The sequence below is a fragment of the Dromaius novaehollandiae genome, chromosome 11, assembly GCF_036370855.1.
Source record: "Dromaius novaehollandiae isolate bDroNov1 chromosome 11, bDroNov1.hap1, whole genome shotgun sequence".
Classification (NCBI taxonomy): Eukaryota; Metazoa; Chordata; class Aves; order Casuariiformes; family Dromaiidae; genus Dromaius; species Dromaius novaehollandiae.
The window spans coordinates 24,063,134-24,086,641 of NC_088108.1; the positions used below are offsets into that span (position 1 = coordinate 24,063,134).

General features: G+C 44.9%; 1 protein-coding gene across 2 annotated transcripts; it reads left to right on the top strand.

Annotated features, from left to right (window-relative positions):
* Nucleotides 1-813: 813 nt before the first annotated feature.
* On the top strand, nucleotides 814-16,674 carry GCNA (germ cell nuclear acidic peptidase). 2 transcript variants are annotated; one of them, XM_026111032.2, is made up of 10 exons: nucleotides 814-1,056; nucleotides 2,275-2,321; nucleotides 2,951-3,014; nucleotides 3,958-4,034; nucleotides 4,765-5,208; nucleotides 6,943-7,114; nucleotides 9,723-9,867; nucleotides 11,823-11,961; nucleotides 14,183-14,387; nucleotides 15,424-16,674. In XM_026111032.2, the coding sequence occupies exons 1-10, from the start codon at nucleotides 884-886 to the stop codon at nucleotides 15,674-15,676; spliced, it is 1,719 nt and encodes a 572-aa protein (XP_025966817.2). In that variant the 5' UTR covers nucleotides 814-883; the 3' UTR covers nucleotides 15,677-16,674. The 2 variants fall into 2 exon arrangements, with proteins under 2 accessions (XP_025966817.2, XP_064374476.1); XM_064518406.1 differs by lacking the exons at nucleotides 814-1,056; nucleotides 2,275-2,321; nucleotides 2,951-3,014 and having other exon boundaries at nucleotides 3,958-4,038.
* Nucleotides 16,675-23,508: the final 6,834 nt, after the last annotated feature.

Genomic DNA, 23,508 nt, shown 5'->3' on the forward strand with positions numbered 1-23,508 from the left:
TTCAGCAGAAGTATTCCCAGGTAAGTATAGATCTTCTACTTAAGTACTTTTGTCTCCAGTATGTTAGGCTAAAAATATCCAAACTGAAAGCTCTAAAGGGCTGTTGTACATACTTGATTCTTGAAATGTTCTGGGGCCTCACAGCAGCTTTTTTTCCTTTTCTTCAAGTTGTTGTCATCTCTGTTCACACTATGTGGTACCTTGAAGGGCATGACCTATATGTAAATTAATATTTTTGTATTGAATGAGCAAGAATAATATTACCTAACATCCTAAGTCTCTACAGAGGGTCAAGGACTGCAATTTAAAACTAGTGTCGATCTTGCTAATTGTGCTGCAGGCGTTGCTGATCAGTAACAGGTAACAATTTGTCTCCTATTGGTACTGAACTAGAGACTCCTGTTTCTGCCAACTGCTGCTTTTTGGTGCACCTGTCATCTAGAGCTCAATGATGCTTGAATGTATCCTAACTGATGAATACCTGGTGTCGATGCCTTGATTTCTTGGTAGAGTTTTATCACTGCCTAAAACATGAGTAAGAAATTTTGGTTGTAATTCTCGACTTGCACATTTATACCCTGTCCTGTTTCTAACAGTTGTCCGATATCGTTAGGGAATTTTTCAGCTTCCTTTTTACGGTCTGAGGCTGTGGTTGCAAACTATTGAATCTGCTATTAAATTGGAGTCCCGTGTCGAGTGTCGCTTTGGCTGGCAGCGGCGTCCCGCGGCCTCGCCGTGCCCCTCCCGCCCGGCGCGCCGTAAATACCGCCGCGGAGCGCGCGAGCCGTAAATACCGAAGCGGGGCGCCTGCGCGCGGCCTTGTGCGCAGGCGCGGGGTCGTGCCCCGGAAGCGCTGCGACTGCGCGGGCGGTTTGGCGGCGGGATGGAGCTGGGCGCGGGGCCGCTGTCGCCGTCCTCCCCCGCGGCGCGGCAGAGGCGCCTTCGGGCCCGGGGCGGCGCCGGCGGGACGGTGTCCCCTTTGCCTGCGGCTCCGGTATCAGGTGGCGGCTGGCCGAGGAGCGCGGCGGCGGGAGGCCAGGCCGGAGGCGGCGGCAGGTGAGGCCTCTGCCCCGGGGCCGCGGCCGGTCCCCGCAGGGTCCCCCGGCGGGTGCCCTTGTGGACACCGCTGTCGTCTCTAACGCGGGCGCTGCTCGGTCCTTGGCGCCTCGAAGGGAAAAGCGGCTTTCTGCGCCGCCCCCAATGCTGGGGGAAGCTGGGGCGCAGAGGAGAGCTGTGCGGCTGGCTCGGGCTTGAGAAGCCAGAAAAAAGACTGGCCGCTTTCCTCTCCTTTCTCTGCAATACACCTTCTCTGAGCTTGTCCCAGTCCAGTGGTGATTATTATTAGCCATTATTATTTTAAGTAGTATTTCACAGCTATTACCACTTTAATATTTTACATCATTTGCTATTACTATTTTAAACAATATACCTATTATAATTTCCATATTTTATTTTATTTACTGCTATTTTATTTTATTTATTTACTGCTATTGGTTATCAATCTAAATATTTTGGATTACATCCCTAATTACTTTATGAAAGATTAATTAGGCATGTTTCCTAACTAATTATAGCCCTTAAGCTGTGATTAATTTTAATATAACTTAAGAGGCTTCCTCATGTTTTTAAGCCATCACATAGTGTATTTTTCAGGTCGTTAGCATTTGTTTTGTCAGAAAATAGTGAATATATCATCCAGTGAAACAGAATATTGTGGCTTGCCTGTGTGTTTGCCTGGAAATTGCAATCCAAGTGGTTATGCATCATTTCTGCATTTTAAAGTATCTAGCATACAGCATTAGCTTGAATAAAGATATTCATGGTAGTCATATTAAAGCACACTTTATTTAAACACAACTTGTTTCTCACTGATGCATGTTTCCGGATTTCAGACTTAATGCAACTCAGTGTCCTCTACCCAATTATATACCGTATGTGAGATGAGAAACAAGCTTTCTATCACTTCTAACACCCAATTTGAACTTAAACCAGCATAATGCGCTAAGCTAGTGTCTCCAAATGGTTCAGTCTTTCAGATTTTGGTAGCAATAAATTCCTTTTTCAATATTGAATATGTATTCTTGTTATACGTTCTAATAGACAAGTTTTTAATATTTCTATTTCTGAAGTTTTGAAATAGTTTAGACTGAGAAGTTCAGTGGTTTTTAGTGTGTTTGGTTCTCACTGTGCACAGGTATTTCAGACCAGATGAGATGCGGATCTGTGTGCTGTTAACCTAATGTTCTTGATGTTATTCTACATTTGATTTTTCAGCCATGCTCTGCACTTTTCTTCAAGCAGTGATGATGAATTTGAAGCGTGTAAGTAATAGCACATACTTGCTTTCTGAAGGAATGTGAAAAGAATGCATTTCGATCTGGATTGCCTGAATCTCTGGCAATGAGGAGCATACACTAAATCCTGGCATTTCCTCTGTGCCTCAGGAGTCACTTTAAGCATTGTACAGTGCTGCTGCCTTTCTGTATTCGTGCAGCATTGTTGTTCTGCAGTGGGATATTATTGTTAACATTTTGTTTGAACGCTCCTTTGGAGTAACTTAGTGGAACAAGCATACGGACATCTCTTTGCACTAGGAAAACTGCTAGCTACAGTCATTGAAATGCTTCAGGAAAATATTGAGAACACATTCAGTGTCCCAATCTCTGTCTCTCCGAACGATCCATGTTTTGAGAGGAGGCTATACTGGATACTGTAAGATGCATAACAGCACTTTCTTTTTGGTTTCATGCTGGGCAAGAGTTGAATAATGAAGGAATTACTAGACAGCTGTCACCTTTGAGGAACTGAGGGTTGGAATTGTATTAAAAGGATTGTTGGGGGGGTGTTTTGAGAGAGGCTTTGGATTGAATTTTTGCTAGTTGTAAGCTTTTCTCTTAGTGTATAACTTAATCATTGAAGTATTGTTCTTAATAAATCTTTATTGTTTCAGTTTTAGCTAGAATGAAAACTCCAAAATCCCTGACACGTCAAATTTCCAAAAAGGAGGATGTGAGGTTGGTGCTGTACTAAATGTCTTTCCGGTACTTGTGTATGTTTTCTGTGTTACGTCTACTACTCTGGCTATAGAAGAATGAGGAAAAGTTTCTTAGAGATTTGTAGGCTGATAAGAGTGTAGAAGTGAATGCAGGCAGAAGAACTGGTCCGTGTTCATTCTGTGTATGTTCAGGTCAAATGTAAAACAGTGTTTGGAAGCGTATGTGCTTCGTTGCTGTTTCAGAGGGCAGTATAGCTTGTGGAGAACTGATCTTTCATCTTTCACCCATTTAAATGCAGGGTTTGTCGGATGATGCAGTTTCATACTGTTTTGACTTACCCCTGACCAATTTTGTGTGCATTAGACGTTCATAATATAACTCCATCTCTGGTTCTGCTACTAATGGTCTCATCAGTCTGGGAAGAGGCGTTACATGTTCAACGTGCTGTAGAACAATTCCTAACTAACAGATTAGACTCCTAATTTAGAAATTATTGCCTGGAGAAGTATTGGCAGCATTGGTTACAATAGTTGAGAATAGTCAATAAAATACTCTTAAAACCACTGAAAGCTTTGCACAAGTTGGCAAGTTTATGTTCAAAGCAATCTTCTGTTGTACAGCAGCATGAGTTTATTTCCTTGTGGAGCTTTCTAAATTTCATCTTCAGGATTCCTTATCTGCAGTTACTGGATAAATTGCTATCCATCTGTGAAATAATACTGACACGTTATCCTGTTAGACCTGTGAACTTTGAAAGCATCCTATGACAAGGTGGAATTGAGCCTTTAGTTGAAATTTATAATAGGAAAATACCTGTTAAGGGAAGTAGTTGGTAACATCTGTTGTGAGCAGCTGATAAAGTTATGCTAGATGGTTTGGTTTGCTTTGCTTTAGCAAGGCAAACTTACTCTATTTTCCTGCTCATGCCTACTGGTGTTTCATATTATTGCTTGTTTTACAGTTTGAAGGACTTCATTGATGACTCGGTGGATGATTTCTTCTTGGACTTTAAAAAGAGAAACAGCACAACTAAGAGTGGCAAGTAATCATCCAACAGCAAATACGAAGCAGGAATTTTGTTGGGTGGGAAGAAAGTATATGTTGCTGAGTTAACAAATTTTGGGGAGAATTTATTAAATACAAGATCATTTGGATCCTTTTTGTGGAGTAACAGAGGACTGATTAAACTCTTCTTTTAATCCCAGTCCTTCTGTAATGTTTCCTCTACAACTGAGGACTCCAAGTAGTGGCATGCCTTTGTCCACCTCCTTATTGTGTCCTGAATCTGAAGTAGCAAAGATGTTCTCTGGCTACTTCTGGCATTAAAAGGAGATTACTGTGTGCTTTGATTAGGTCAGCTTGAGTGAAATTTTTTTTTCTAGTACAAGCTTGCTGCATATTTCTTCAAAATTGAATATTCAATGTTCAGTTATACTCATACATGTATGTAGCTTTTATTACCAAGGATAAAGTTTATGCCAGTGCTAGCTAGCTATTCACATCCCTCTCCCCACCCCCACCCCCCTTCAGGACTGCTAGGCCAGAGGGCTGATGTAACTTAGACCCTGTGTGTATATATAGTGTTTAATAGTTCTTGCGATGACTTTAGTATAATGGTAAATGAGCCTGGTGTAATAAAGCAAATACAAAGATGTCTTTCTCTCCTTTTGTCTTTTCCTAACATTCAAGGAACGTTCTTGTTTTAAGATAAAGGCAGGTCTCCTAAGTGAATTTACCAAGACTTTAAGCTGTTTCTTTTGAATTGCAGCACGGAAGGATCTTCAGATCCCGAAGAAGTCAACGAGTTCTGGAAAAGAAAATATTTGCTCCCAGGAATTGCCGAATCTAGATGCCTTAAGTGACGGTGAAGATTCTGCCTCTGTAGAAAGTTCATGGCATGACTGCCAAAAAAGGGGAGCGAAAGGCTTGGAGGAGAGTGCGAGGTGCATAAAACTCCCTTCTCCACAAAATCGGAAAGAGTTGATTTCCGGATGTAGTCCAGACTTGCTTGTTAGAGGGAAAGCAAGAAACTGTGAAAAGGAGAATACAGAAGATAAAATGCCAGCCTTAGCATTCCGACAAAGTACAGAGTTTGAATCAGACAGCTCAGATGGTGAATTTGAATCTTTAATAGAATGGATAAGGAAACAAAGTCTGCCTCGAAAACCTATCTTAAGTACAAGTAAAACTGTCTACCAGCCAAGCACAATAGGTAAGAAATCATTCTTGGCTAACCTCAGAGTTACCTTTTGGGAGCAGTGTTAATACTAACTGCCTAATTCTATTCATGTGTGTGGCATGTGCTTTAGAAGTGCAGCCCAGCCTCTTGCACTTCAGTTTGATGCAAGCAGAAATTATTCCTCTCTGAGCATTCTGAAAAGTGATTCTACCAGCCTTATGGTATCACGACTTAAGTTTTTCATTGTCACTTGTTTTCATAATTCCTATAATTGCTAGGCATTTCTTAGCTTTATTTTTAAAATTCTTCTGAAGACAAAGTTAAGTTGTAGTTTTGAATGATGTCAGGTTATTTTTTTTAAACACATGATAGCAGCTAACATGCAGCTGTCATTTTGGTAACACTGAAATTTTGAACAGTTTGGGTGCTGTTAATTTAGTGTTTACATGGATTTGTAATTGACTTTGCTGTTTTATTTAAATAGAGTTTACAGTGAGATTTTGATAAATCAATAGCTTCTTCTGTCCTTTGACTAACTGAAGTGAGCTCCAGCTGAAAGACTGCAGCGAGGAAAAAGACTTGTTGGAAAAGGGCTATTTCTGAGAAAGGGCAGATAAAAACAAATCTCTTTCTAGAAGGCTAAACATATGGTGACTTCCTCACAAGTACTCATTCAAGGCAAGGAGGCTTATGGAAGAGTTTGGAATGGGCTAGTTGACAGCATGGAGAGATGCCCTGGAAAAGAGCAAATCTGTATTTTTTGGGGGGGAGAGGGGGGTGGGATATGACAACATGGTATTTGTTTTCTAGAGATGAGATGGGAGCTGTGTGTGAATTCTCTGTATATCATTAACTACTGAAAGGAAACTGTTTCTGAACAGTTGTAGAAGAGCCAGCAGAGATAACATCTGCTGAAACTGTAAACCTTGAAGAAGTGACTGATTTCTGTCAGGGCCAGTCTTCACAATCTGTCTGGATGCGGACTGTGAAAATAGGCAGCTGTTTCTTCAAACTTCTTTGTGAGACAGCATTAGGAAGAAAAGCTACTGAAAACATATCTCGTATCTCCCCTCTATGCAGTTTCTTAAACCTTTCTCTTGAGTTACCTTATGGATGTCATAGGGAAACTGCACCAAAGGTTTGGATCAGCATGACAACTTTTGTCTGAACTGGAAAAGGAAGGAAGGCTGTGTAATCACTGTAGCTTACTGGCTTCCCCCTGCTCCCCTCACAAGTTGTCTGTCTGGTTTTGTTGGGTTAAAGGTAGAGATTATAAAGATTATAGAGTTTATATGGTACTGTTAATGAGGCTAGTTCCTGATAAAGGGTATTCTGGTCATTACAATAATCTACTTACGTTGTGATGTAGCAGAGTATTATTTCTTTAGGAACAAACACAATAGAAGTTTGAAAAAAAATATACTATTTGAAAAAAAAAAATCTCTGTGTTACTGCTCTTGATGTGCAAAATGGTGGATTTTAAATTAGTGAAATGTCACAGGAAAAAAGAAGTCACAAATGCTTTCCCTTCCCTTTCGTCCTAGCCAAGTGTTTGAAATTTTGGAGTGCCACTCCGAGTGAGTGACAACTTTTAAATATATAATAGTGAATGATCTTTTTTATCAATTGCATCGAAGTATGACCAGACCCATAGGAGGGTGTGTGCTGAGATGGAATGTATGACTTGTTTCATAGCTGTCTGTTTGCTGATGTCTATGCTCCTGATTCTTTGACGGTGTGTAATATTTTGACTTTCTTTTGAATTAGAAAACCTCAAGTCACCCTGTGAAGGTGCTCAGCCCTCAAAAAGTGAGGGAGGCAAGAGACCAAAGTCAAACTCCATTTTACTTAAAGAAACACCTTCCAGGATAATGTCTTCTGTGAGATTTCCTAGGAGTCAGTCGGTCAGTTACTCACCATTAGCACAGACAAAGGAAAAGTAAGTGTTTCTCCACCTATACTGTGTTCTAGGACTATGATAGATGGATGAAGAGATGCTGAGAAGTCTTTTGCCTAGGATGACATTCTGATTTTCCTTCTATTTGGAAACTTCTGCTACTGATCAGTTTTAAATTGTTAAGTAGACTGGAAATTAAAGCTTTATTCTCAAGTATGGCAGGGAGAGTATAACCTAATCTCCAGTTAAAGAAATTAAGATTAATTTTGCAGAGTAAGTGAGGGTGGAATAGTAGGATAAGTGCAGGCTTAAAATACAGAGTATGTGAACAGCTAGTACATGATACATTATTCCCTGGTTTAGTTCTCTCTCTGTCACTACCTTGTCCTCACAGTCATCGTGTAGGAATCGGTGATTCCTTGCAGAACCTTTGTTAATGGTAATTAGCAAGTGTGTGAGGAATTACAGCATTGTGGTTTCACATTCTGCTATTTCGAAGATACATAAGCCATCTTTTGCTCACCTGGCAGCAGTTGGTGGACCAGTTTGAGAGATGTTCTGGGTATCTTTTGGAACTTCTGCACAATTCAGAGCTACAAATGCCAGATCTTATTTATCAATGTTACAGCCTCATCTTGCAACAGTGACATGGGAGACCAGTTTTCCACTGAACAATATTTTTGCTTTTTATTTTCCAAATACACGAAGTACTGTTTTTATGCCTCCATGCTTGAGAGATTAACAAGGGGCCCTTTTTTACCTTTAAATGCAACTTACGTTACTCTGTCATCCGTTATTTGCCTGGTCTCTAAACACTGTTTGCAGTTCATTCTCAAATGGCAGTCTGCCTAGGCTTCTAATAACTTTTATCAATGACACCTTTTGGCCCTTTCCTGAGATGGGAAGAGTTAGAATTGGAGAAAAAAAAAATTAGATGCAGACATATGTATAATATGAATACATCATAAGGTTTGAAGAGGAGCTAGTTATATTTTCATCTGACCTATTTTGAAATGCAAAACAAAGAATTGTATAGTAAATGACTTTTTAAGAATTCTAATCAAGTTTTCCTAGTTGCATTTGCAAGACAAAATTTGTAGTATTCCTTGTAAAAGGAATCTTATTAGACCAACTGATACAGTTGCACCAGTATTAGACAAGTTTGAATACACAGACCTTTTTTCAGATCTGAATTTTTCTGAGGCACTTAATCTGTGCTGACTTCAAGATCTTTTCCTGCATAGTGATAGCTAATATATAACCCAGTGTTGTTTGAAGTGCTTTCCCTGTTCGTGCTACTTCACTTTTACAGTAATGACTTCTGTCAGTTTTTAAAAATCGATTCAAAATCAGTCAGTTTAGGCAGTCTTGAACACTTTGGAACAGCAGTCTTTGGCACCTTGCTGCTTGAAGCCTTTTCCTTACATAAATGTTCTGTAAAGCATGTCCTAAAACCTGATCCCAGTGGTGAACTCTCATCACTGTAAAGTATTGCCATACAACGTTTCACATTGTTTAATGACTTCTCAGGAACTCTAGGCTCTTTGACCCTTTGAGTAGTGTAGCAGTTTCATATCTGAGTTCTAGCTGATCTTTTTGAATGAATATTAGGTAGTCATGGTCATTCAGTGTTCACCTTGTTAATTGGTTCCAAATACTCTTCTACTGATCTTTAGTTGGAAAGTTGTTTAGATTTAACATCTATTAAAAAGTTCCACTTGGCTTTACTGAGCTCTTCAATAGCTCATGCTCGTGCAAAAGAAATCTCATTGAGCATTTTGCTATTCATTATCTTGGCAGAGCATACTTCTAATGTGCACTGGTCCCAAAGTTTCTATCTGTAAGGCTGCCTGCCTCTGGTATATGTCAAAACTATTTTATTAGTAATTCTTACCTTTTAACAAGCTGCTCTTCAGATTTTTTTTTTTTGATCTGCATCATTATAAGTTGGAGAATTCATGTTGTTTCTTTTTCTGTATGTGGATGCAACTTATGTTTTTCAGAGAAATGCCTTTTTTTCTAATAGCTGCCTTTATTCTGCCTCTTAACCATGCAACATTTTCTGTAGTCATTTTATTTTGTGTACAAATACTAAACCTTTAAATGACGTCCTCAGAGCAGATGCTATATGAGAACTCTGGGGTGTTGAAGTGGAGTTAGCTATCCTAGTGGAATATTTGCTTTCCCTGAATGAATAGTTTTTCTTGGGATTCCCAGAACATCTGTGGTCATGTCTCTGAAAATATGCTTTTATTGTGAGTGGTGACATTAGGGCTGTTGATATATTGATCAACTTTTGGTATAACTGTTGCTCCCTGTGCCATGATGAACATTTGAGCCATCCCCTCTTCCCATGTAGGAGTACTCATCTAGTTTTCTAAGCCAGTGAAACAACTGCAAGACTATTGCAACAGTTCTGCCTTTCGTGTCCCCGAAGAGGGAAGGAAACAGAAGCATATACACCACACTGCCCTCATGAGCATTGCTAACCGAAAGAGTCAATAACAGTTTGTGCCAGTGGCAGCATTCCAGAGAAATTTAGTGGCTATAAAGTGACCTTTATTTTTTGATGTGATGCTTCTGAACTTAATTAAGGTTTTGTTTTGTGCATGTTTGGATGGTTTGTTTGTTTTAATGCCTTCTCTTGCAGGTGTAATTTGTGCTCTGTGCCTGGCTGTTTCTTGCAAGATCTCTCAAACCCAGCATCCCAATATGTGAAGTATTTCAAAAAAAATAAAGAGGACCTGACACTGAAGCTCTACCGTCTCTATAACAACACCATCTTTGAGCAGAAGGTTGGCTTTAAAACAAAATATCATGTTTCTGCAGTGATAAAATGCTGATTAATATGTCGCTCCTCACCTTTTGATGTGATTGCTCTTTATCCTCTTCAGTTGGTAGAGTTGGGCTTATATTTGCATTAGGTCAAACCATTTTCTTCAAAGGGGATTTATCACCACTGTGATTCTGAAGTTTCCTAACTTGGAGACAGCTTACTTTCCCAGCTGTGACGGTGTACCATCCTTAAGAGAACAATTTGGATGGTGTCCAGAAGAGTCCTTGATTAGGCAGATTAGTACATGAAAGGCTTTGGGTCTGTTTCATTTCTGAAGAAGTGACTGATACTTCTCTTCCCGTATTTTCTAGAATTCACATGCCCCTCAGCTCGGTAGCCTAGGAGTGTTTCTGCTGCTGCCTGTGTGGTACCAGGCCCCAGTCAGGGCAGCTATGGCCTCTTGCTGCTGACATAAGCTTGAGGTCATCTCCTACCACTGCTCAGTCAGCCCTTATTGAATAGCATGTGCTAGTGGACTCCGCAGCGTTACCACAGCCTAAGGAATAGCTAGAGCGTAGCACAAACTGGTCTGCAGGCTGTCGTGTCTTGGGGATACAAGTCCACAGAAGACAATGATTTTCTTGACTCGAGCTGCTTTAGAAATGCAACCTTTATTAATGCAGCGCACTCATGAAACTTGATCCTACGATTCACAGCTGCTAGAGGGGGAGATGCTGTTTGCTGACACAAGGTGGGAGTGTATATCCAGGAGCAGGGACCTGAAGATGAAGAGTACCTCTCCTTGGCGACAGGGGCTGTTGTGTCATGCTTAGTGATGCTACATACAGTCTTTGTGCATTGCTACTGTATGTTCCTTCCTGTCATTGCAAAACAGAAAAGTTGCTTATGCTTTGAATAACAGTTTGGGGTGAATCTGAAGCTATAAGTTGCGTTTCAAACGGAAAGTTCAGTTTCAGAAAATTGCTGTCTTGACCTTAAGTGGCATCTTCTGGGATGGTTCTTGAGAACCTCCTCTGAAGAGAAATATTCTTGAAGTAAAGGATGCTGCCCTCAGCAATTCCCACTGGCCTTTCTTCAGGAAGGAAAATGTCTCTGCATCTGAGAAGATATTGCTGAGCTGACCAAAGAGAGGCAGAGGCCATGATTTCACATAAAGCGAAGCTGAAAGGGCTTATTGCTGCTGAAATGGAAAGATACACTCCCCACTGCTTCAGCCCTTTCCCTGTGCTGGCACTTAACTATTGTTGGACCATTTACTTGAGCTCATTTAACTAGCTGAGATGACAAACTGTTAGCAACAACAAAAAGCTAACCAAGATAGATATGATGAAGGCTTATAAAATCAGAAGCAGCACAGAGGATAAACAGGCAGTGATTATTCGCCTTTTCACAGTATGAGAATGAGGGTACATCAGGTGAAAATGACAAGTTACAGATTCAGAACAATCAAAAGACGATGATATTTGACATGTAAATTAAGCTGTAGAACTTCTGATCATAGACTATTGTGTAAGCTAAACATTCATGTACATTTTTAAAAAATTGAGAGCTATTTAATGTGAAGGAACCACCTCCGGCTCAGTGAGGTGTTGTCTTTCAAATGACTAGCAGCTAAGAAGTATACTTTGAAAAGAAAGTTTTGTGGTATGCCTGACCTGTCCTTGTATTTCCCCTTAAGCAATAGACTAGCCACAGTCGGAGGCAGAATAGTGGACCTAAGGGACTCTTGATCTGATCCTGCCTGTGAAACTCTTAGTGTTGGTAATAGAAACACTGGTGATTGCATTGAGAAGCTGTAGAAGGTGGGTCTGCCTCTTAAGTGATAGCAGTTTTGAGGACACGAGCAGAGATGTGCTTAAAGGGCCGTGCAGTACATACAGGGGAAGCCAGAAGGCCTGAGGAAGATATGGGAGGTAGGAGAGGGCAGATCACCTGCACTGTTTTGTTTCTCAGTTACCAGAGAAAATGGAAATAATCTGGAATAAGAAAATGAGAAAAACAGCAGGATACTGTGTAACTGGGCAGATAAAAAGTCCTGAAGCACAGCGTTACGCTCGAATAGAACTCTCTGAGAAAGTCTGTGACTCTGCAGGTAAGTAAAGATATGTTGATCCTTTGTGAAAGCATGTTCTAGAGATAACTACATGAATCTGAGAACTAAGAGATCTATGGACAGCCCCTACTCTGAAATTTCTTGTCACCTTGAATAAATAAACCAACTAAAAATAATGCATAGATAGAAGGATTGTAAGAACAGGTGCTGCTAAGAGGCTGGATGAAAACGCCAATACGTACCTGTTCATGCCAACCTCAGTATTAGAATATGGTTTGACATTTATATTTTGTAATGATCTGAAAGATCTAATGGCCAGATTTACTATATTGCAGTGTAACATCTGACTTCTTCCATCGTAGCCAGGTGCCTTGTTGATTAAATTTAAAGCTGGAATAAAAACAGATAAGTGCCAAGTTACATTCTATTATTTGGTGGTATTGTAACTGTTAGATTCCCCCCCATTCTACTCCCCATTCCCTCAACTTGGGAAAATGAATGCTGCTGTTATCGTAGGTTTAAAAGCTACTGTAGTAGCTTTTAATTAGTTCTGAAATTAAATTCTACTAGAGTAGGGTTAATAAGCTGGGTTGGAGAAATGAAACCGATTAGGAACATGGGGAAGTGACTAGGATGCAGAATTAGTGGGGTTAATCACAGAACTGGTGGAAGTGCATTGAGTAAAACCTTGTTGGAGCATTTACCTTCTTCTTATCCAGGTATTCATAATTCTGACTTCCAAAATGACTTTTCCACCTTTTGAAGAACGAGCCCCAAATCTTCCAAAACCCAGACTTCTTTTAATTTTGCAGATACCATAGAGATCTGCAGCACTAGTTTGTTTTCATAGTTCAACAGATACGTGTAATACGTGTTCAGTTCACTGTTTGCACTGACAAATTTAAAATCTTCTGAAGCAAGTTTGATTACAAAACTAGATGTCAGAGCTAACCTCTCCTATGCTGTCACTTAGGATATTAAGACTAAGCTTCATTAGGTATAGGTCAGCTCAGCAGACCTTGCTTGAAGGACCTGATTTTTCAGAGCAGACTCTATTGTGCATCTATTCTTGTTAGTTGGATGAGGGTGAAAAAAGAAGGGGGAAGGGAAAACAATTGAAGGGCAGTATTTCATAAACCTCCAAGTTTGGATAGGGAATAGTTAATACGGTAAGGGAAACTAAGAGGTTTCAAGCTTAGAACACAGAAAAGAGGTACCACCAATGCAGAATGTGTTATTAAGCTGCGGAATTCCTGACTGCAGGATGCTGTGGTTGCTGAAAATTTATAGGATTCAAATGCGATAGGAAGTCTGTAGAGGATTACTAAATACAAAGATACCATCTCTGGCTCAGAAACCTGAGTCATTTATTTTTGGAGGCTGGGAGAGCAGTTAGAAGAACTGCAGCTATGTGCTTTCCCTGCTCTCATTCAATTCCCTAGACATCTGCCATTGATTACTGCTGGAGGCAAGCTAATGAGCCTTTGTTCTGGCTTTATTTACAAAACATCCCTGAAGCTTCCTTTTTTCCTTCCTTTTTATTATCAGTTTAGGAATAATAGTATTTGCAGCTTGTATTAGCTGTGGAATTAGAATATAAATGCAGTGTTTGGCTTGTCCATATAGATTATACTTCAAAAAGTATGAGAGGCTCATTTCTGTCAGTGTGCCCTGCAGGTAAATCACCAGTTTATACAATTTTTCTCTTCCTAGATATGGTGTCTTGCAGTGACATTTTGTAACAGCTTGACAGTTGCATGAAAGCACAGTCTGGACAAAACTTTAACTTCTCACAATTGTGGATTTTGCCAGGTTTCTGAAGAGATCGCACATAACATGACTAATGTACTTAACTGAGATGATGGTGGTGTCTCAGTCTTCAGTTTGAGCCTTCAGTTACTGCAAGAATCAGGGTAGACAGCTCTCTGGAAACTGCAAGTTAACAGCAAATTAAAGCTATCTGAATTGCGAAGCAGACATTTGAAAAGGGAGTGTAACAGCTTAGTTGTCCTTTGCTTATAGCTGTCCCATGCTTATAGTCACGTTCTTTGTATCTAAGGCAGCACTGTCTTTAAGACTTGGGACGGAACAGTATTACCTTGGGAAGTCTCTGCCCAGGAGCTAGCTGCTACAGGGAATGTATAGCTGGCACTTAGCAGCACTGGAGCAGTGAGTTAAGGACGGGAGGCTGTACTTCTCTACACCTGGCTGATCTTTTCTTTTCTTTTCTTTTTTTTTTTTTGGTCTGTCTGTCTTCAAGACCGTCTTCGAGACACCCTAATTCATGAGGTTTGCCATGCAGCCACCTGGTTGATCAACGGTGTTCGGGATGGACACGGACGATTCTGGAGATTTTATGCCAAGAAATCAGCTGTGATTCATCCAGAGCTGCCAGTGGTGACACGATGCCATAGCTATGAGATTAAGTACAAATTCACCTATGAGTGTGTTTTGTGCAAAACCACGTGAGTGATGTTTTGATGAGTGATAACTTAGGGTTATCTGTTAATTTTTCTTGACAGTCTCCTGTGCTAGAAATTATGAACCACTTAAACTGTGAAGTGCTTGGGATCGTCATCTGAATTGTCATTTCCCCTTTCCTGAGCCTGCAGAATTTTGCTACGTAATTTCATATGTTTGTTTCCCAGTAGTTCCACTTCCAGACTGTCAGGAGGTCAGGACAGGCAGAATTGTCTTCCAGTGACCAAGTAGTAAAATGTCAGAGCACTTGCCTCAACTTTGAAGGGCCATGGGGGGCAAAATGCAAGGCCACTCTCATTTTTCACACTTTGCTCAAATGACATAAGTTTGGATTCTCCCTCTACTAAAGGCCTATGAAACAAGCTTGAGTAAACTTAGTGCATTTTTTGGATCACCTCTCTCCAATTTCACAGTCAACACTGCTACTATTATAGGCTTTACAGTAGGGGACAGTACCTCCAATTGTAAGTATGCACTGGCATCAGGAGTAGTGCATGTGAACCTGTCCTGGGGAAGCAATGGCCAGGTCTGGCTCACCCCCATAGAATGTATGTGAGCAAAGAACTAGGATGTGTTGCTGTATTAGTAGGTAGAAATAAGGCATTCCAAACTCTTTGTAATCAGTAAAATGCACATAGATTTCAAAAGTAAAATCTGCAAATGAATGTGCAGTTAGCACCCCTGAATCATTGTCCCAGGTGGCCTGTGATTGTCTCTGCTGTCGAATTTTGTTCCATGAAATCTGTAAATATAAAATAAGGCTGTGAAAATGCTTATCTGAATTTCGATTTAAGTTCAAGTTGGACACCTAAATATTTGATCAAATCTTTAAAAATGTGGAAAAAGTTTTATCCGAGAAATGTGTTAATACAGATTTGATCACTTCACTCTGTAAAGGATGCAGTCTGTTTCCTATTATATAATGATAGCTTAGAAATCTGACTTCAGTAGTCTGGCAGAGGAGAAGGGAGCCATGTCCCACAAGTACTGCCTACTAAAGTACTTATTTTTCCATTTCAGGATTGGACGTCATTCCAAGTCACTGGACACGGAGCGCTTTGTGTGCGCACGCTGTGGGGGGCAGCTGGTCCTGAGTCAGCCCACTCGGAAAGATGGCACTCCTGCTAGGACACATCTAACACCCTTTGCAAAGTATGTGAAAGAAAACTATGGATCTGCTAAAAAAGAGCAGCGTGGGTTGAGCCATGTGGAAGTTATGAGGAAACTCAGTGCCGACTTTGCTTTAAAAACTAGGCTTCAAGATTCCTTGTAAAATCTCAGTGCTCATACTTTCTTGAGGCTGCTTAATTTTTGTATGTATCAATAAAGAAAGATCAGTCTAACATGGAATATATATAGGAAAGTTTTTTAGAAGATTCCAGATAACTTTAATAGCTTAGCAGTCTAAGATCCTGAGGCCTTTTCTAAAACGAGTGACAGAGTGAGCAAGAAGTAATGATGATAGAGAATCAGTGGCAACAGTACTCTCATTTGCAGTTGACTGGTTTGCGCACCTTCCTTACACTTCAGATAAACAGCTACTGTGCCTGGAAAGATGCAGTTCTAGGCCCTTCATGGGACAGCGTTGCCATATTTGTCTGGAATTTTCTGAACACTATTTACACATAGTGCTTCATAGCATGTGTTCAGTGACTCTACTGAGCAGTAGTTTTACTGTGTATGTCATCTGGGTAGCTGATCTGCTCAGCTGGCGGTATACTAGACTCTACGTATGTGCTATAGAACGGCTATGTGTATATCTGGGATTGCCAGATGCAAAAAAAAACCTCGGGCACATGAGCCAAGTCCTCTGATTCTGTCTGGATGATTTTCAGGCAGGAAAAGGGCAGATCTGAGGAAGACTTGACCCTGGGTTCAGGTGCTCTCCCAAGGAGAGTTTCTTGAATGTTTTCTTTAAAAGTAAGCTTAGGAAAAATGACGCCTCAAATTTATTAGAAAAGTGTTAGCTTTTTCCAAAGCCCTCTGGCCCCTAATGAGATCAAAGCTATCTTTCTGGTTAAATTCTGATGGCAATTGTTCCTCAACAATTGAGATTTCATAGAAACTGAAATAGATGCAAAAGGACAGATGGGGGGGGGGCAAATTCAAACGGCTTTCCCACAATAGAGTGAGAAGCCTAGGCAGCTGACTTAAATCTTTCCTGTAGAACTTGAGTGAATGTGTGTTAGAGTTGCAATGTTTGTCTGCTGTGAACAAATTGCTCAGGTGATCAGCAATTTTGCATCATTAATAAATGTCTTTTTATACCAACCATGGCAATGAAGTTGGCATCTTCTTTATTAGTATTTAACCATCACTGTGTAACTGGTACCTGAAAGGTCCCAAATTCTCCTAGCTAGTTGTTCCACATACAGCAGGTCACCTTGACTGCTGCGGAGTACACCTCTCCCTGCTCTCCGCTGCTTACCTGAGAACTGATGCTCTTTCAGCCTCTGCACGGATCATGTTGCCCCAGGACCATCACACCCTTGCAATGTTGAGTGGCAGCTGGTCAAGGAATGTAACTTCCTCTTCACTGTACATCTGCCCACATTGGTAGAGGTAGTCTTAGGACTGCCAGTGCTTGCTTGGAGAAATCATCTGCCAGGGCCCTTTCTGACTGGTCAGCTTGGAGCACAAGCTGTTTTGGATACTCTTCGTGCCTGCAATGTTCTGTTCCGAATGCCTGTTTCCTGCTAGCTGCACTAAAGTGTGAGAAAGGACATCTGAGGGAGTTCCTGTCATTTTCACAGTGGTTCCCCTGTTCTTACTCTGCTTGTGCAGAACCTTTTTATTTTCCCCACTTTTCTGAACTGCCCCAGTGCTAGTTGCTAGTGGACTGTATTTGAACACCTTTGCTATAGGGACATCTAGGCAAAAGTAGTTTAACTTCCAAGAAATTTTGCATCTGGGTAATGCCTTCTCTTTCAGAGCGCTGTACTGGCTGTGCATTTGCTTTGCATCTCTTTCCTTACCAGAGCCCCTCTGGTAATGGAGGGGCTTGCTCAGTGTGTGTCTCAGTGGTAAGGCAGGAGTGAGGAGGGAATTTGCGGTGCTTCCCTCTGGAAACAGGATCTTTGGGATGATGTGTTGCTGCTTTTGGGTAACCTGGTGTTCTCCTAGAGCATCCCAAGGTGTGCCCTTCCTGGTGTCGTCTGGTCTTCTGGAGGTGGGGATGGGGAGGGCGGCCGCGGAGTGGAGCTCTGGACTGTGTGGGCTGCTTTGTTCGGTCTCATTTTCTTTACTGAACTGACTTCTGTAAGCAAGCTAATAAAACCAAGCTCCCACCCCTGTTGCATCAGAGAAGCCGTGGACCCTGGCAAATACTGCAAATGGATGATGCGGATAAACTGCCCTGAATTAATGAAGGTGTCAGTCTCTGTCATCACAGATAGCTTTTCAAGAGGGCATTGAAGATTTCCCACCAGAGGTGTAACCGCAAGGTTGGAAGAGGAGGGTTGGATACTGGTGCAGAAAGACACTCAAGGCCTGTGAGGGGTTAAATGAATTAAATTTAGTGAAGGACTTGCACTCCAGACTGTGCAGGGAGCTCTGGGAAGCGTGCAGGGGGGTGGCTGACGGGAGGCTGCTGGTTGGATGCCCAGGCAGGACTCGCTTTGTGTATCCTAAGGGCCCCTTGTATCTCGTAGAGCTATTTTCTTATCTTGACTATGCAAAGTAGTTGCAAAGTGTAGTAGTTACTGTGCGCAAAGCAGCTACACAGAGCTGATAAAGCAGAAAATGCATAGACGCCCTGACTCATTGGATGTGGTTCTTGTGTAGGACACCAAAGGCAAATAGCTTTGTCACCAGCCTCTCCAACATCTTCATTCTCCGCAAAGCAAGTGTGCACAAACACAACAGGACTTGGGCCCCTCCTGCTTTTGGGGGCTGCTGGTTAAGGCTAGAGTTGTTCCTATCTTCCTCAGGCAGCTGCCCTCCCACCCTCGGTGCCTGCAGTGAAGCTCCAATTCTGGTATTTCCTCTGCTCCATTCCCTCTGGTTCTGCCGCCTGCAAGCTGACCAGTCTGGCAAGGGAAAGCTACTGTAAATTTAGAAGGAATGGCAACGTTTTCAAGAAAAAGCCCTGTGCCTTTTTAAAGCACATTGTGGAAACAAAATAGTTAACGTTTTATCGGCCTTTGCAGGCCTATCTAGCAACAAATATCTGCAATAGCCTTGCAGAAGTCAGCATGACCCAGTTTCTGAAGGACTGTATTGTTTGCAAAAGAAGGTGCTCTCTAGCGTCAGAGCTTACACTTCCGAAGGGATTCACTCCCGGCTCCTGCTTTTCCGCAGAGCTGCAGGTCTGTGAAGGACAAGGCGTAGGACCCGAAGGTATAATCAGCTCTGTAACTAACTGCCTCACTTGGGCCAAGTTCCTATCAGCAGTCTGTCACGCTGCTGCTCTGGGGGTCTCTCCTATAGCTGCAGTAGTAAAACTGCTCCGACCTGAGCCTGAACTGTATTCCAGTTATTCCACGACAACAGGAAAGTTTGGAACAGAGCAGTTGCACTGATGTGATCTTGCCAAGAGTTCAGATTGAGTGTCCCTTCCCAAAAGCCTCTTTTGTCACAAACCTTTTATGGCCCCTTGTGTTCAGGCCGGAGGGGGTTATTTTGGTTTTAGCTCAGACCCCTTCCTTAGGGCTGTAAATGGAAGAGATGGTAGGTTTTTACACTGGGGCTCCTACTGGGCTTTTGCTTGACAAATTACATGGCCATTTGCATCTGGCTGAGCACTGAGAGGAACAGCACTTTGCTCCTTTTTCTCCCAGTGAGGCAAAGCTCTGCTCCTGTCTGGGTTTCCTGATGGGCCATGGCTGCTTCTGCCTGACGAGGTGCCTGGCCATGCAGATCATGGAAGAGCCGTGGATGTTGTGCACCACGACTTCAGCCAGGCTTTTAGCCCAGTCCTCTACAGTTTCTTGATAGCAAAAGTAGAGACGTGGGCTGGTACACAGTGGTACACATGCTCAGTGGTAGCAAGGCCAACTGATGCTTGAGGTGATAATTGTTTTATGTCTTTATTAACAACCTTTGTTAGTCCTTCCTAATGCAAGGAGCACTGTAGGGTGGTGTTCCTGTAGGACCCGGGAGGGAGTGTAGCTCTGGCTGCCTGTATGAGCAGGTGGGTCCTCCTCACGTGCCATGAGCTAAGGCAGGAAGCGGGACGTGCTCTGGGGCTCGCTGAAGATCTCCAGCATGAGTGTTTTCCCCTCCGCTGCTCGCCCTCTTCGTGCTGCGCATCCTCGGGGCCAGCCCCGAGCTCAGGGGCCTGTCTGGCACGTGTATCCTCGTGCAGGGCTTCTCACTGCCACCGCTCACAGCTGCAGGAAAGAGCTCGGCACCCAGCCTGAAGCATCCTCCTGAGGATCAAGGGCCACTGCCTGGAAGCTGGGGCGTCCAGGAAGGTAAATGTGTCTGTGGGGAGGAGGAGAGACTTGGGTGAGGGTCTGCATGGGTGCAGGGCAAATACCTGCCTACTGCCCACCACCCAGGGCTTCCCCAAGGCATCACGGCCTTGGCACGGCCAGGCCCCACACGGACACTGCTGCCATGGGGACGGGACAGCGAGGGATGGCGGGGAGGCCAGGGAGCCCCTGCTCGATCCCTGCCTCTGCTGAGGCTGGTGGGACCACGGCTGGGTCACTGTGACCAGCCCCAAACTCCTGTGAGACGCAGGGCTGGCCATCCCTGAGCTTGGTGGCTTTCGAAGCCACTGTCCCCAGGAAGCCTTTGCCTCAGCGGTGCTGCGTACACACCTGAATTGTCCTCTGAGGTGTCGGTGAAGGATGAGGATGAGTTCTCATCAGCTACGTGCTCATGGGCAAACTGCAGCGGGAGAGAAGAAAGCCATCCGTGGGTCACGAGCCTGCCACGCTCAGGACAACAGTACCCCAGGGTGAACGGGGAAGCGGTGCAGGGCCTGGGGATGCTCTGAACAGCCGCGAGTCCGAAGGGAGGGGGTCTGTGGCTGGCGTGCCAACGAGACAACACGCGTCACAGGGCCGTAGGGCTGCTCTGGAGACTGCAAGGGGCATCTCCCCAGTGGGTGATCATAAAGAGGGCAATCGGCTGAGGGTGACAGTTTGGCACCACAGGCAGGGGGTGGCCCATGGATGGGGCAGCTCTAGGAGCCCACCTCCTAGACAGCTCACGCATCTGGCTTCTTTGGTGGGTGGTGCTGACCCCACGCTCCTGGCTCACCTGGTGCCAAAGGCCTCTGACCAAGGGAGAACCCACCGGCCAGGCTACTGTAGGTGCTGGCGTGGCGAGAAGCATCCTGCGGGACGGGTGGGGTGTCGTCGGGAAGCGTGTGCGCGTGGAAGTGCCTTTGCTTAGGAAGCTAGGTCTTGCCCAGATTGTGCAGGTGGAGGCTTCTTCCTTTGGCCCACGTGGTATCCGAGCACGTCTTGTCTCTTCCTGCCTGCTCGTCATGAGGTCCACGTGGTTCTTACAGCTCAGCGAGTCTTCCACTTTTAAAATGTCTTCATTAGCATCCTCATCATCATCATCATCTTCCTCACCTTCCTCTACCACTTCCAATTCCACACCTCTTATTGCACTCAGGCCTCTCTTCTCCGCTCTCATGCTCTGCTCCTCTTCGACACTGTGGACTACGAGACGCTCTATCAGTTCCCGCTTGGTCTTTACATCCTTGAGGAGCTCCACTCGTGTGAGCTCAGGTTTCCACAGGTTAGAGAACGAGTTTCTACAGAAGACCTGGAATCAGAGGGGGAGATGTGTAACGGCAGCTTCATTTCCCACAGCAAATGGCTCCTGGGGTCAGCCAGCAGCAGCCGCTGGGCCCAGGGATGCAGGGGACACTTAGGCGGTCACATTGTGGTGCAGCAGCCGGCCCCAGGCAGAGGGGAGGTTACAGGCCAAAAGGACCGATGCTGAGAGAGGTCAGCTTTCTCCCATCCACCTTGCTGAGCCAGTCCTTCGCGCTTACCTCCTTGGGTCTGACACTGAGCCTCCCTGACGCTGTCAGGGTGAAGCGTCCCCCCTCGCCCTCCTGTCCCTGGACCTTGCTCGCCTTCTGCCTTTGCTTCCTCCAGAGATGGAGGTTTCGGAGCTGGGCCAAGCTCTGCCCGGTGCGGGCCAGGCAGCTGCTGTCGAGCTCCTCGATGGGCTCCGTTTTTATAGAGAGCACTGAGAGATGCTCTGACATGACGTCCGGATGGACGTTCAGCGGCCTGCCCCCAATGCAGGGGATGATGGCCAAAGCCTGCTCCTGTGGGCCCTGCCCCGGCCCACCAGCCCCGTCGCTGCCATGAGCATGTGGGTCAGGCCCTCGTGGAGCCGCGGGGGATGTGGTTTCACCAGGCTTCATGGTCCGCTCTGGGACTCCGCTGGCTGGTGCCGCTGGGCCGTTGGTGTGGGCCACCAGCCCCTGTGCCACGGCCACACGCCGGTCCTCCGTGGTTTTGTCTGCGTTGGGCTGCACCGGTTGCCGGCTGAGTCCTGGGCTTGCATCCTCGGCATGGCTCCAGGCTGCAGTCACGAGCCGCCGGACCGTGTCCTCCAGAGCCGCGGCGGGCAGGGCAGGACCCCGGCACTCGGGCCTTGCTGCCACACCTGGAGCACCAAGGATGCCCTGAACAGCCCTGGCTCTTCCAGCGTCCGCTTCTTCAGGGGCTTCAGAGCTGTGTTCTCCCAGGACCTCAGCAAAGGGAGTGACTTTGGCGGTGAGGACAGGCATAACGGTGAGGGGCGCTTGCAGCTCGGGCAGCTGCAGGTCTCCGCTGTGGATCACCAGGTCACAGCTGCACGCTGCCATGTCCAGGGGCTGTGCCTTGGCCTCCTGGGCAGAGACTTCTCCGGGAGCTGGAAGCTTCCTGCTCTTCAGCTCATGGCATGTTTCTCCGAAAAATTTAGCAAAATCAGCCCTGGTGGGGGGCTGTGGCAGGCTCAGCACTGCTGGGCAAGTTGGCAAGCACTCACCCTGCTCCTTGTAGGCTGGCCCGCCTTGGAGCTCTCCACTAGCAACGCTCTCAGCTCCCAGGGGAAAGCAGGAGGGGCCCGAAAGCTGCCAGCTGCTTGGATGAGTAGCCTTGGTGCCATGATTTTGCCGTGTCCTAGGTTTTCCCCATCCTGATCCCCAAGACCTAGGCCTGACCACAGGCACGGAGTGGACAGGCTCTGTGATTCCCTTGGCTTGGGCACAAGCATCCCACTTGGATAGTTGAAGGGAAATCAGAGGAAGATGAGATGGCTTTTGCTGCTCCTTTTTCAATCTTTTTCCTGAGTTCGGAGCCATTGCAGCACCACTAACAGCCTGGAAGTTTTCTCTTGGGTCTGCTTCTTTGAAGTTCTTCACAGGCTGTTTTAGTCCTTTGGACGCTCTCTCCAGCAATTTTGCTGCTGCAATTTGGGCAAAGAGGTTCATGTTCAACCTGAGCTGCTGCTCCTGGGAGATCTCTTGCTGGATATCATCCGTTGCACCCCCAGCATGTGCCCTGTCTCTGGGAGAAGATGCAGGGGATGTTTCCAGAGTGGACAGCTTGGTTTGACTTGCAGCTCCTGGCATTTTACCTGTAAGTGCATGCAGGGACACGTCTGCCTGTGTTTCTCCTTGGCTGGGAGAGGTGCTAAGTATGGCAGACGGGCTGAACCAGAAAGATTTTCAGCTGGGAGTTTCCCCATTTCAGGAAACTTGCCCTGAAAGCTCTGCTGAAAGTGTGGGGCTGCCAAAGACTCCCGTTTGCACCTAACGCCTCCAGCTCTCTCTCCAGTTGCAAAGACGAACCCTTGGGTGCTCTGGATTTCCCTGCTCCTCTCTGCCATCCCGTCCTGCTGCAAGAGAAGCCAACCAGAAAGGCCATGTTACCGTGGTCCTGCCGGCTGCGCTCCATCCGTCCTGGGTGGCAAATGCAGGTGACTGCCGCCCTGCTTGGAGCAGCTGGCCAGGGAAAGGGCTCATCTCTGGGGGGTGAGGGACGCGCCGCACCTTCACGCTGCCGTGGCTGGAGGCTGGTGGGCTTGGGGAGCAGAAGCAGTCTGTCCTGGTGGGATGCCCCCCCCCCCACCGTCCTGCCGCTCTCCGTGTGGGTCCCGTCGCCACTGCCTGCCTCTCCCTCCAGCCCCACGCTCACCCTG

What these genes read in the sequence shown, in the direction of transcription:
- GCNA (XM_026111032.2), top strand. Translation starts at nt 884, where the DNA reads ATGGAGCTGGGCGCGGGGCCGCTGTCGCCGTCCTCCCCCGCGGCGCGG. An exon ending in AAACAGCACAACTAAGAGTG is followed by an intron (nt 4,035 to 4,764) that starts GCAAGTAATCAT and finishes TTTGAATTGCAG; the next exon opens with CACGGAAGGATCTTCAGATC. An exon ending in TTAGCACAGACAAAGGAAAA is followed by an intron (nt 7,115 to 9,722) that starts GTAAGTGTTTCT and finishes CTTCTCTTGCAG; the next exon opens with GTGTAATTTGTGCTCTGTGC.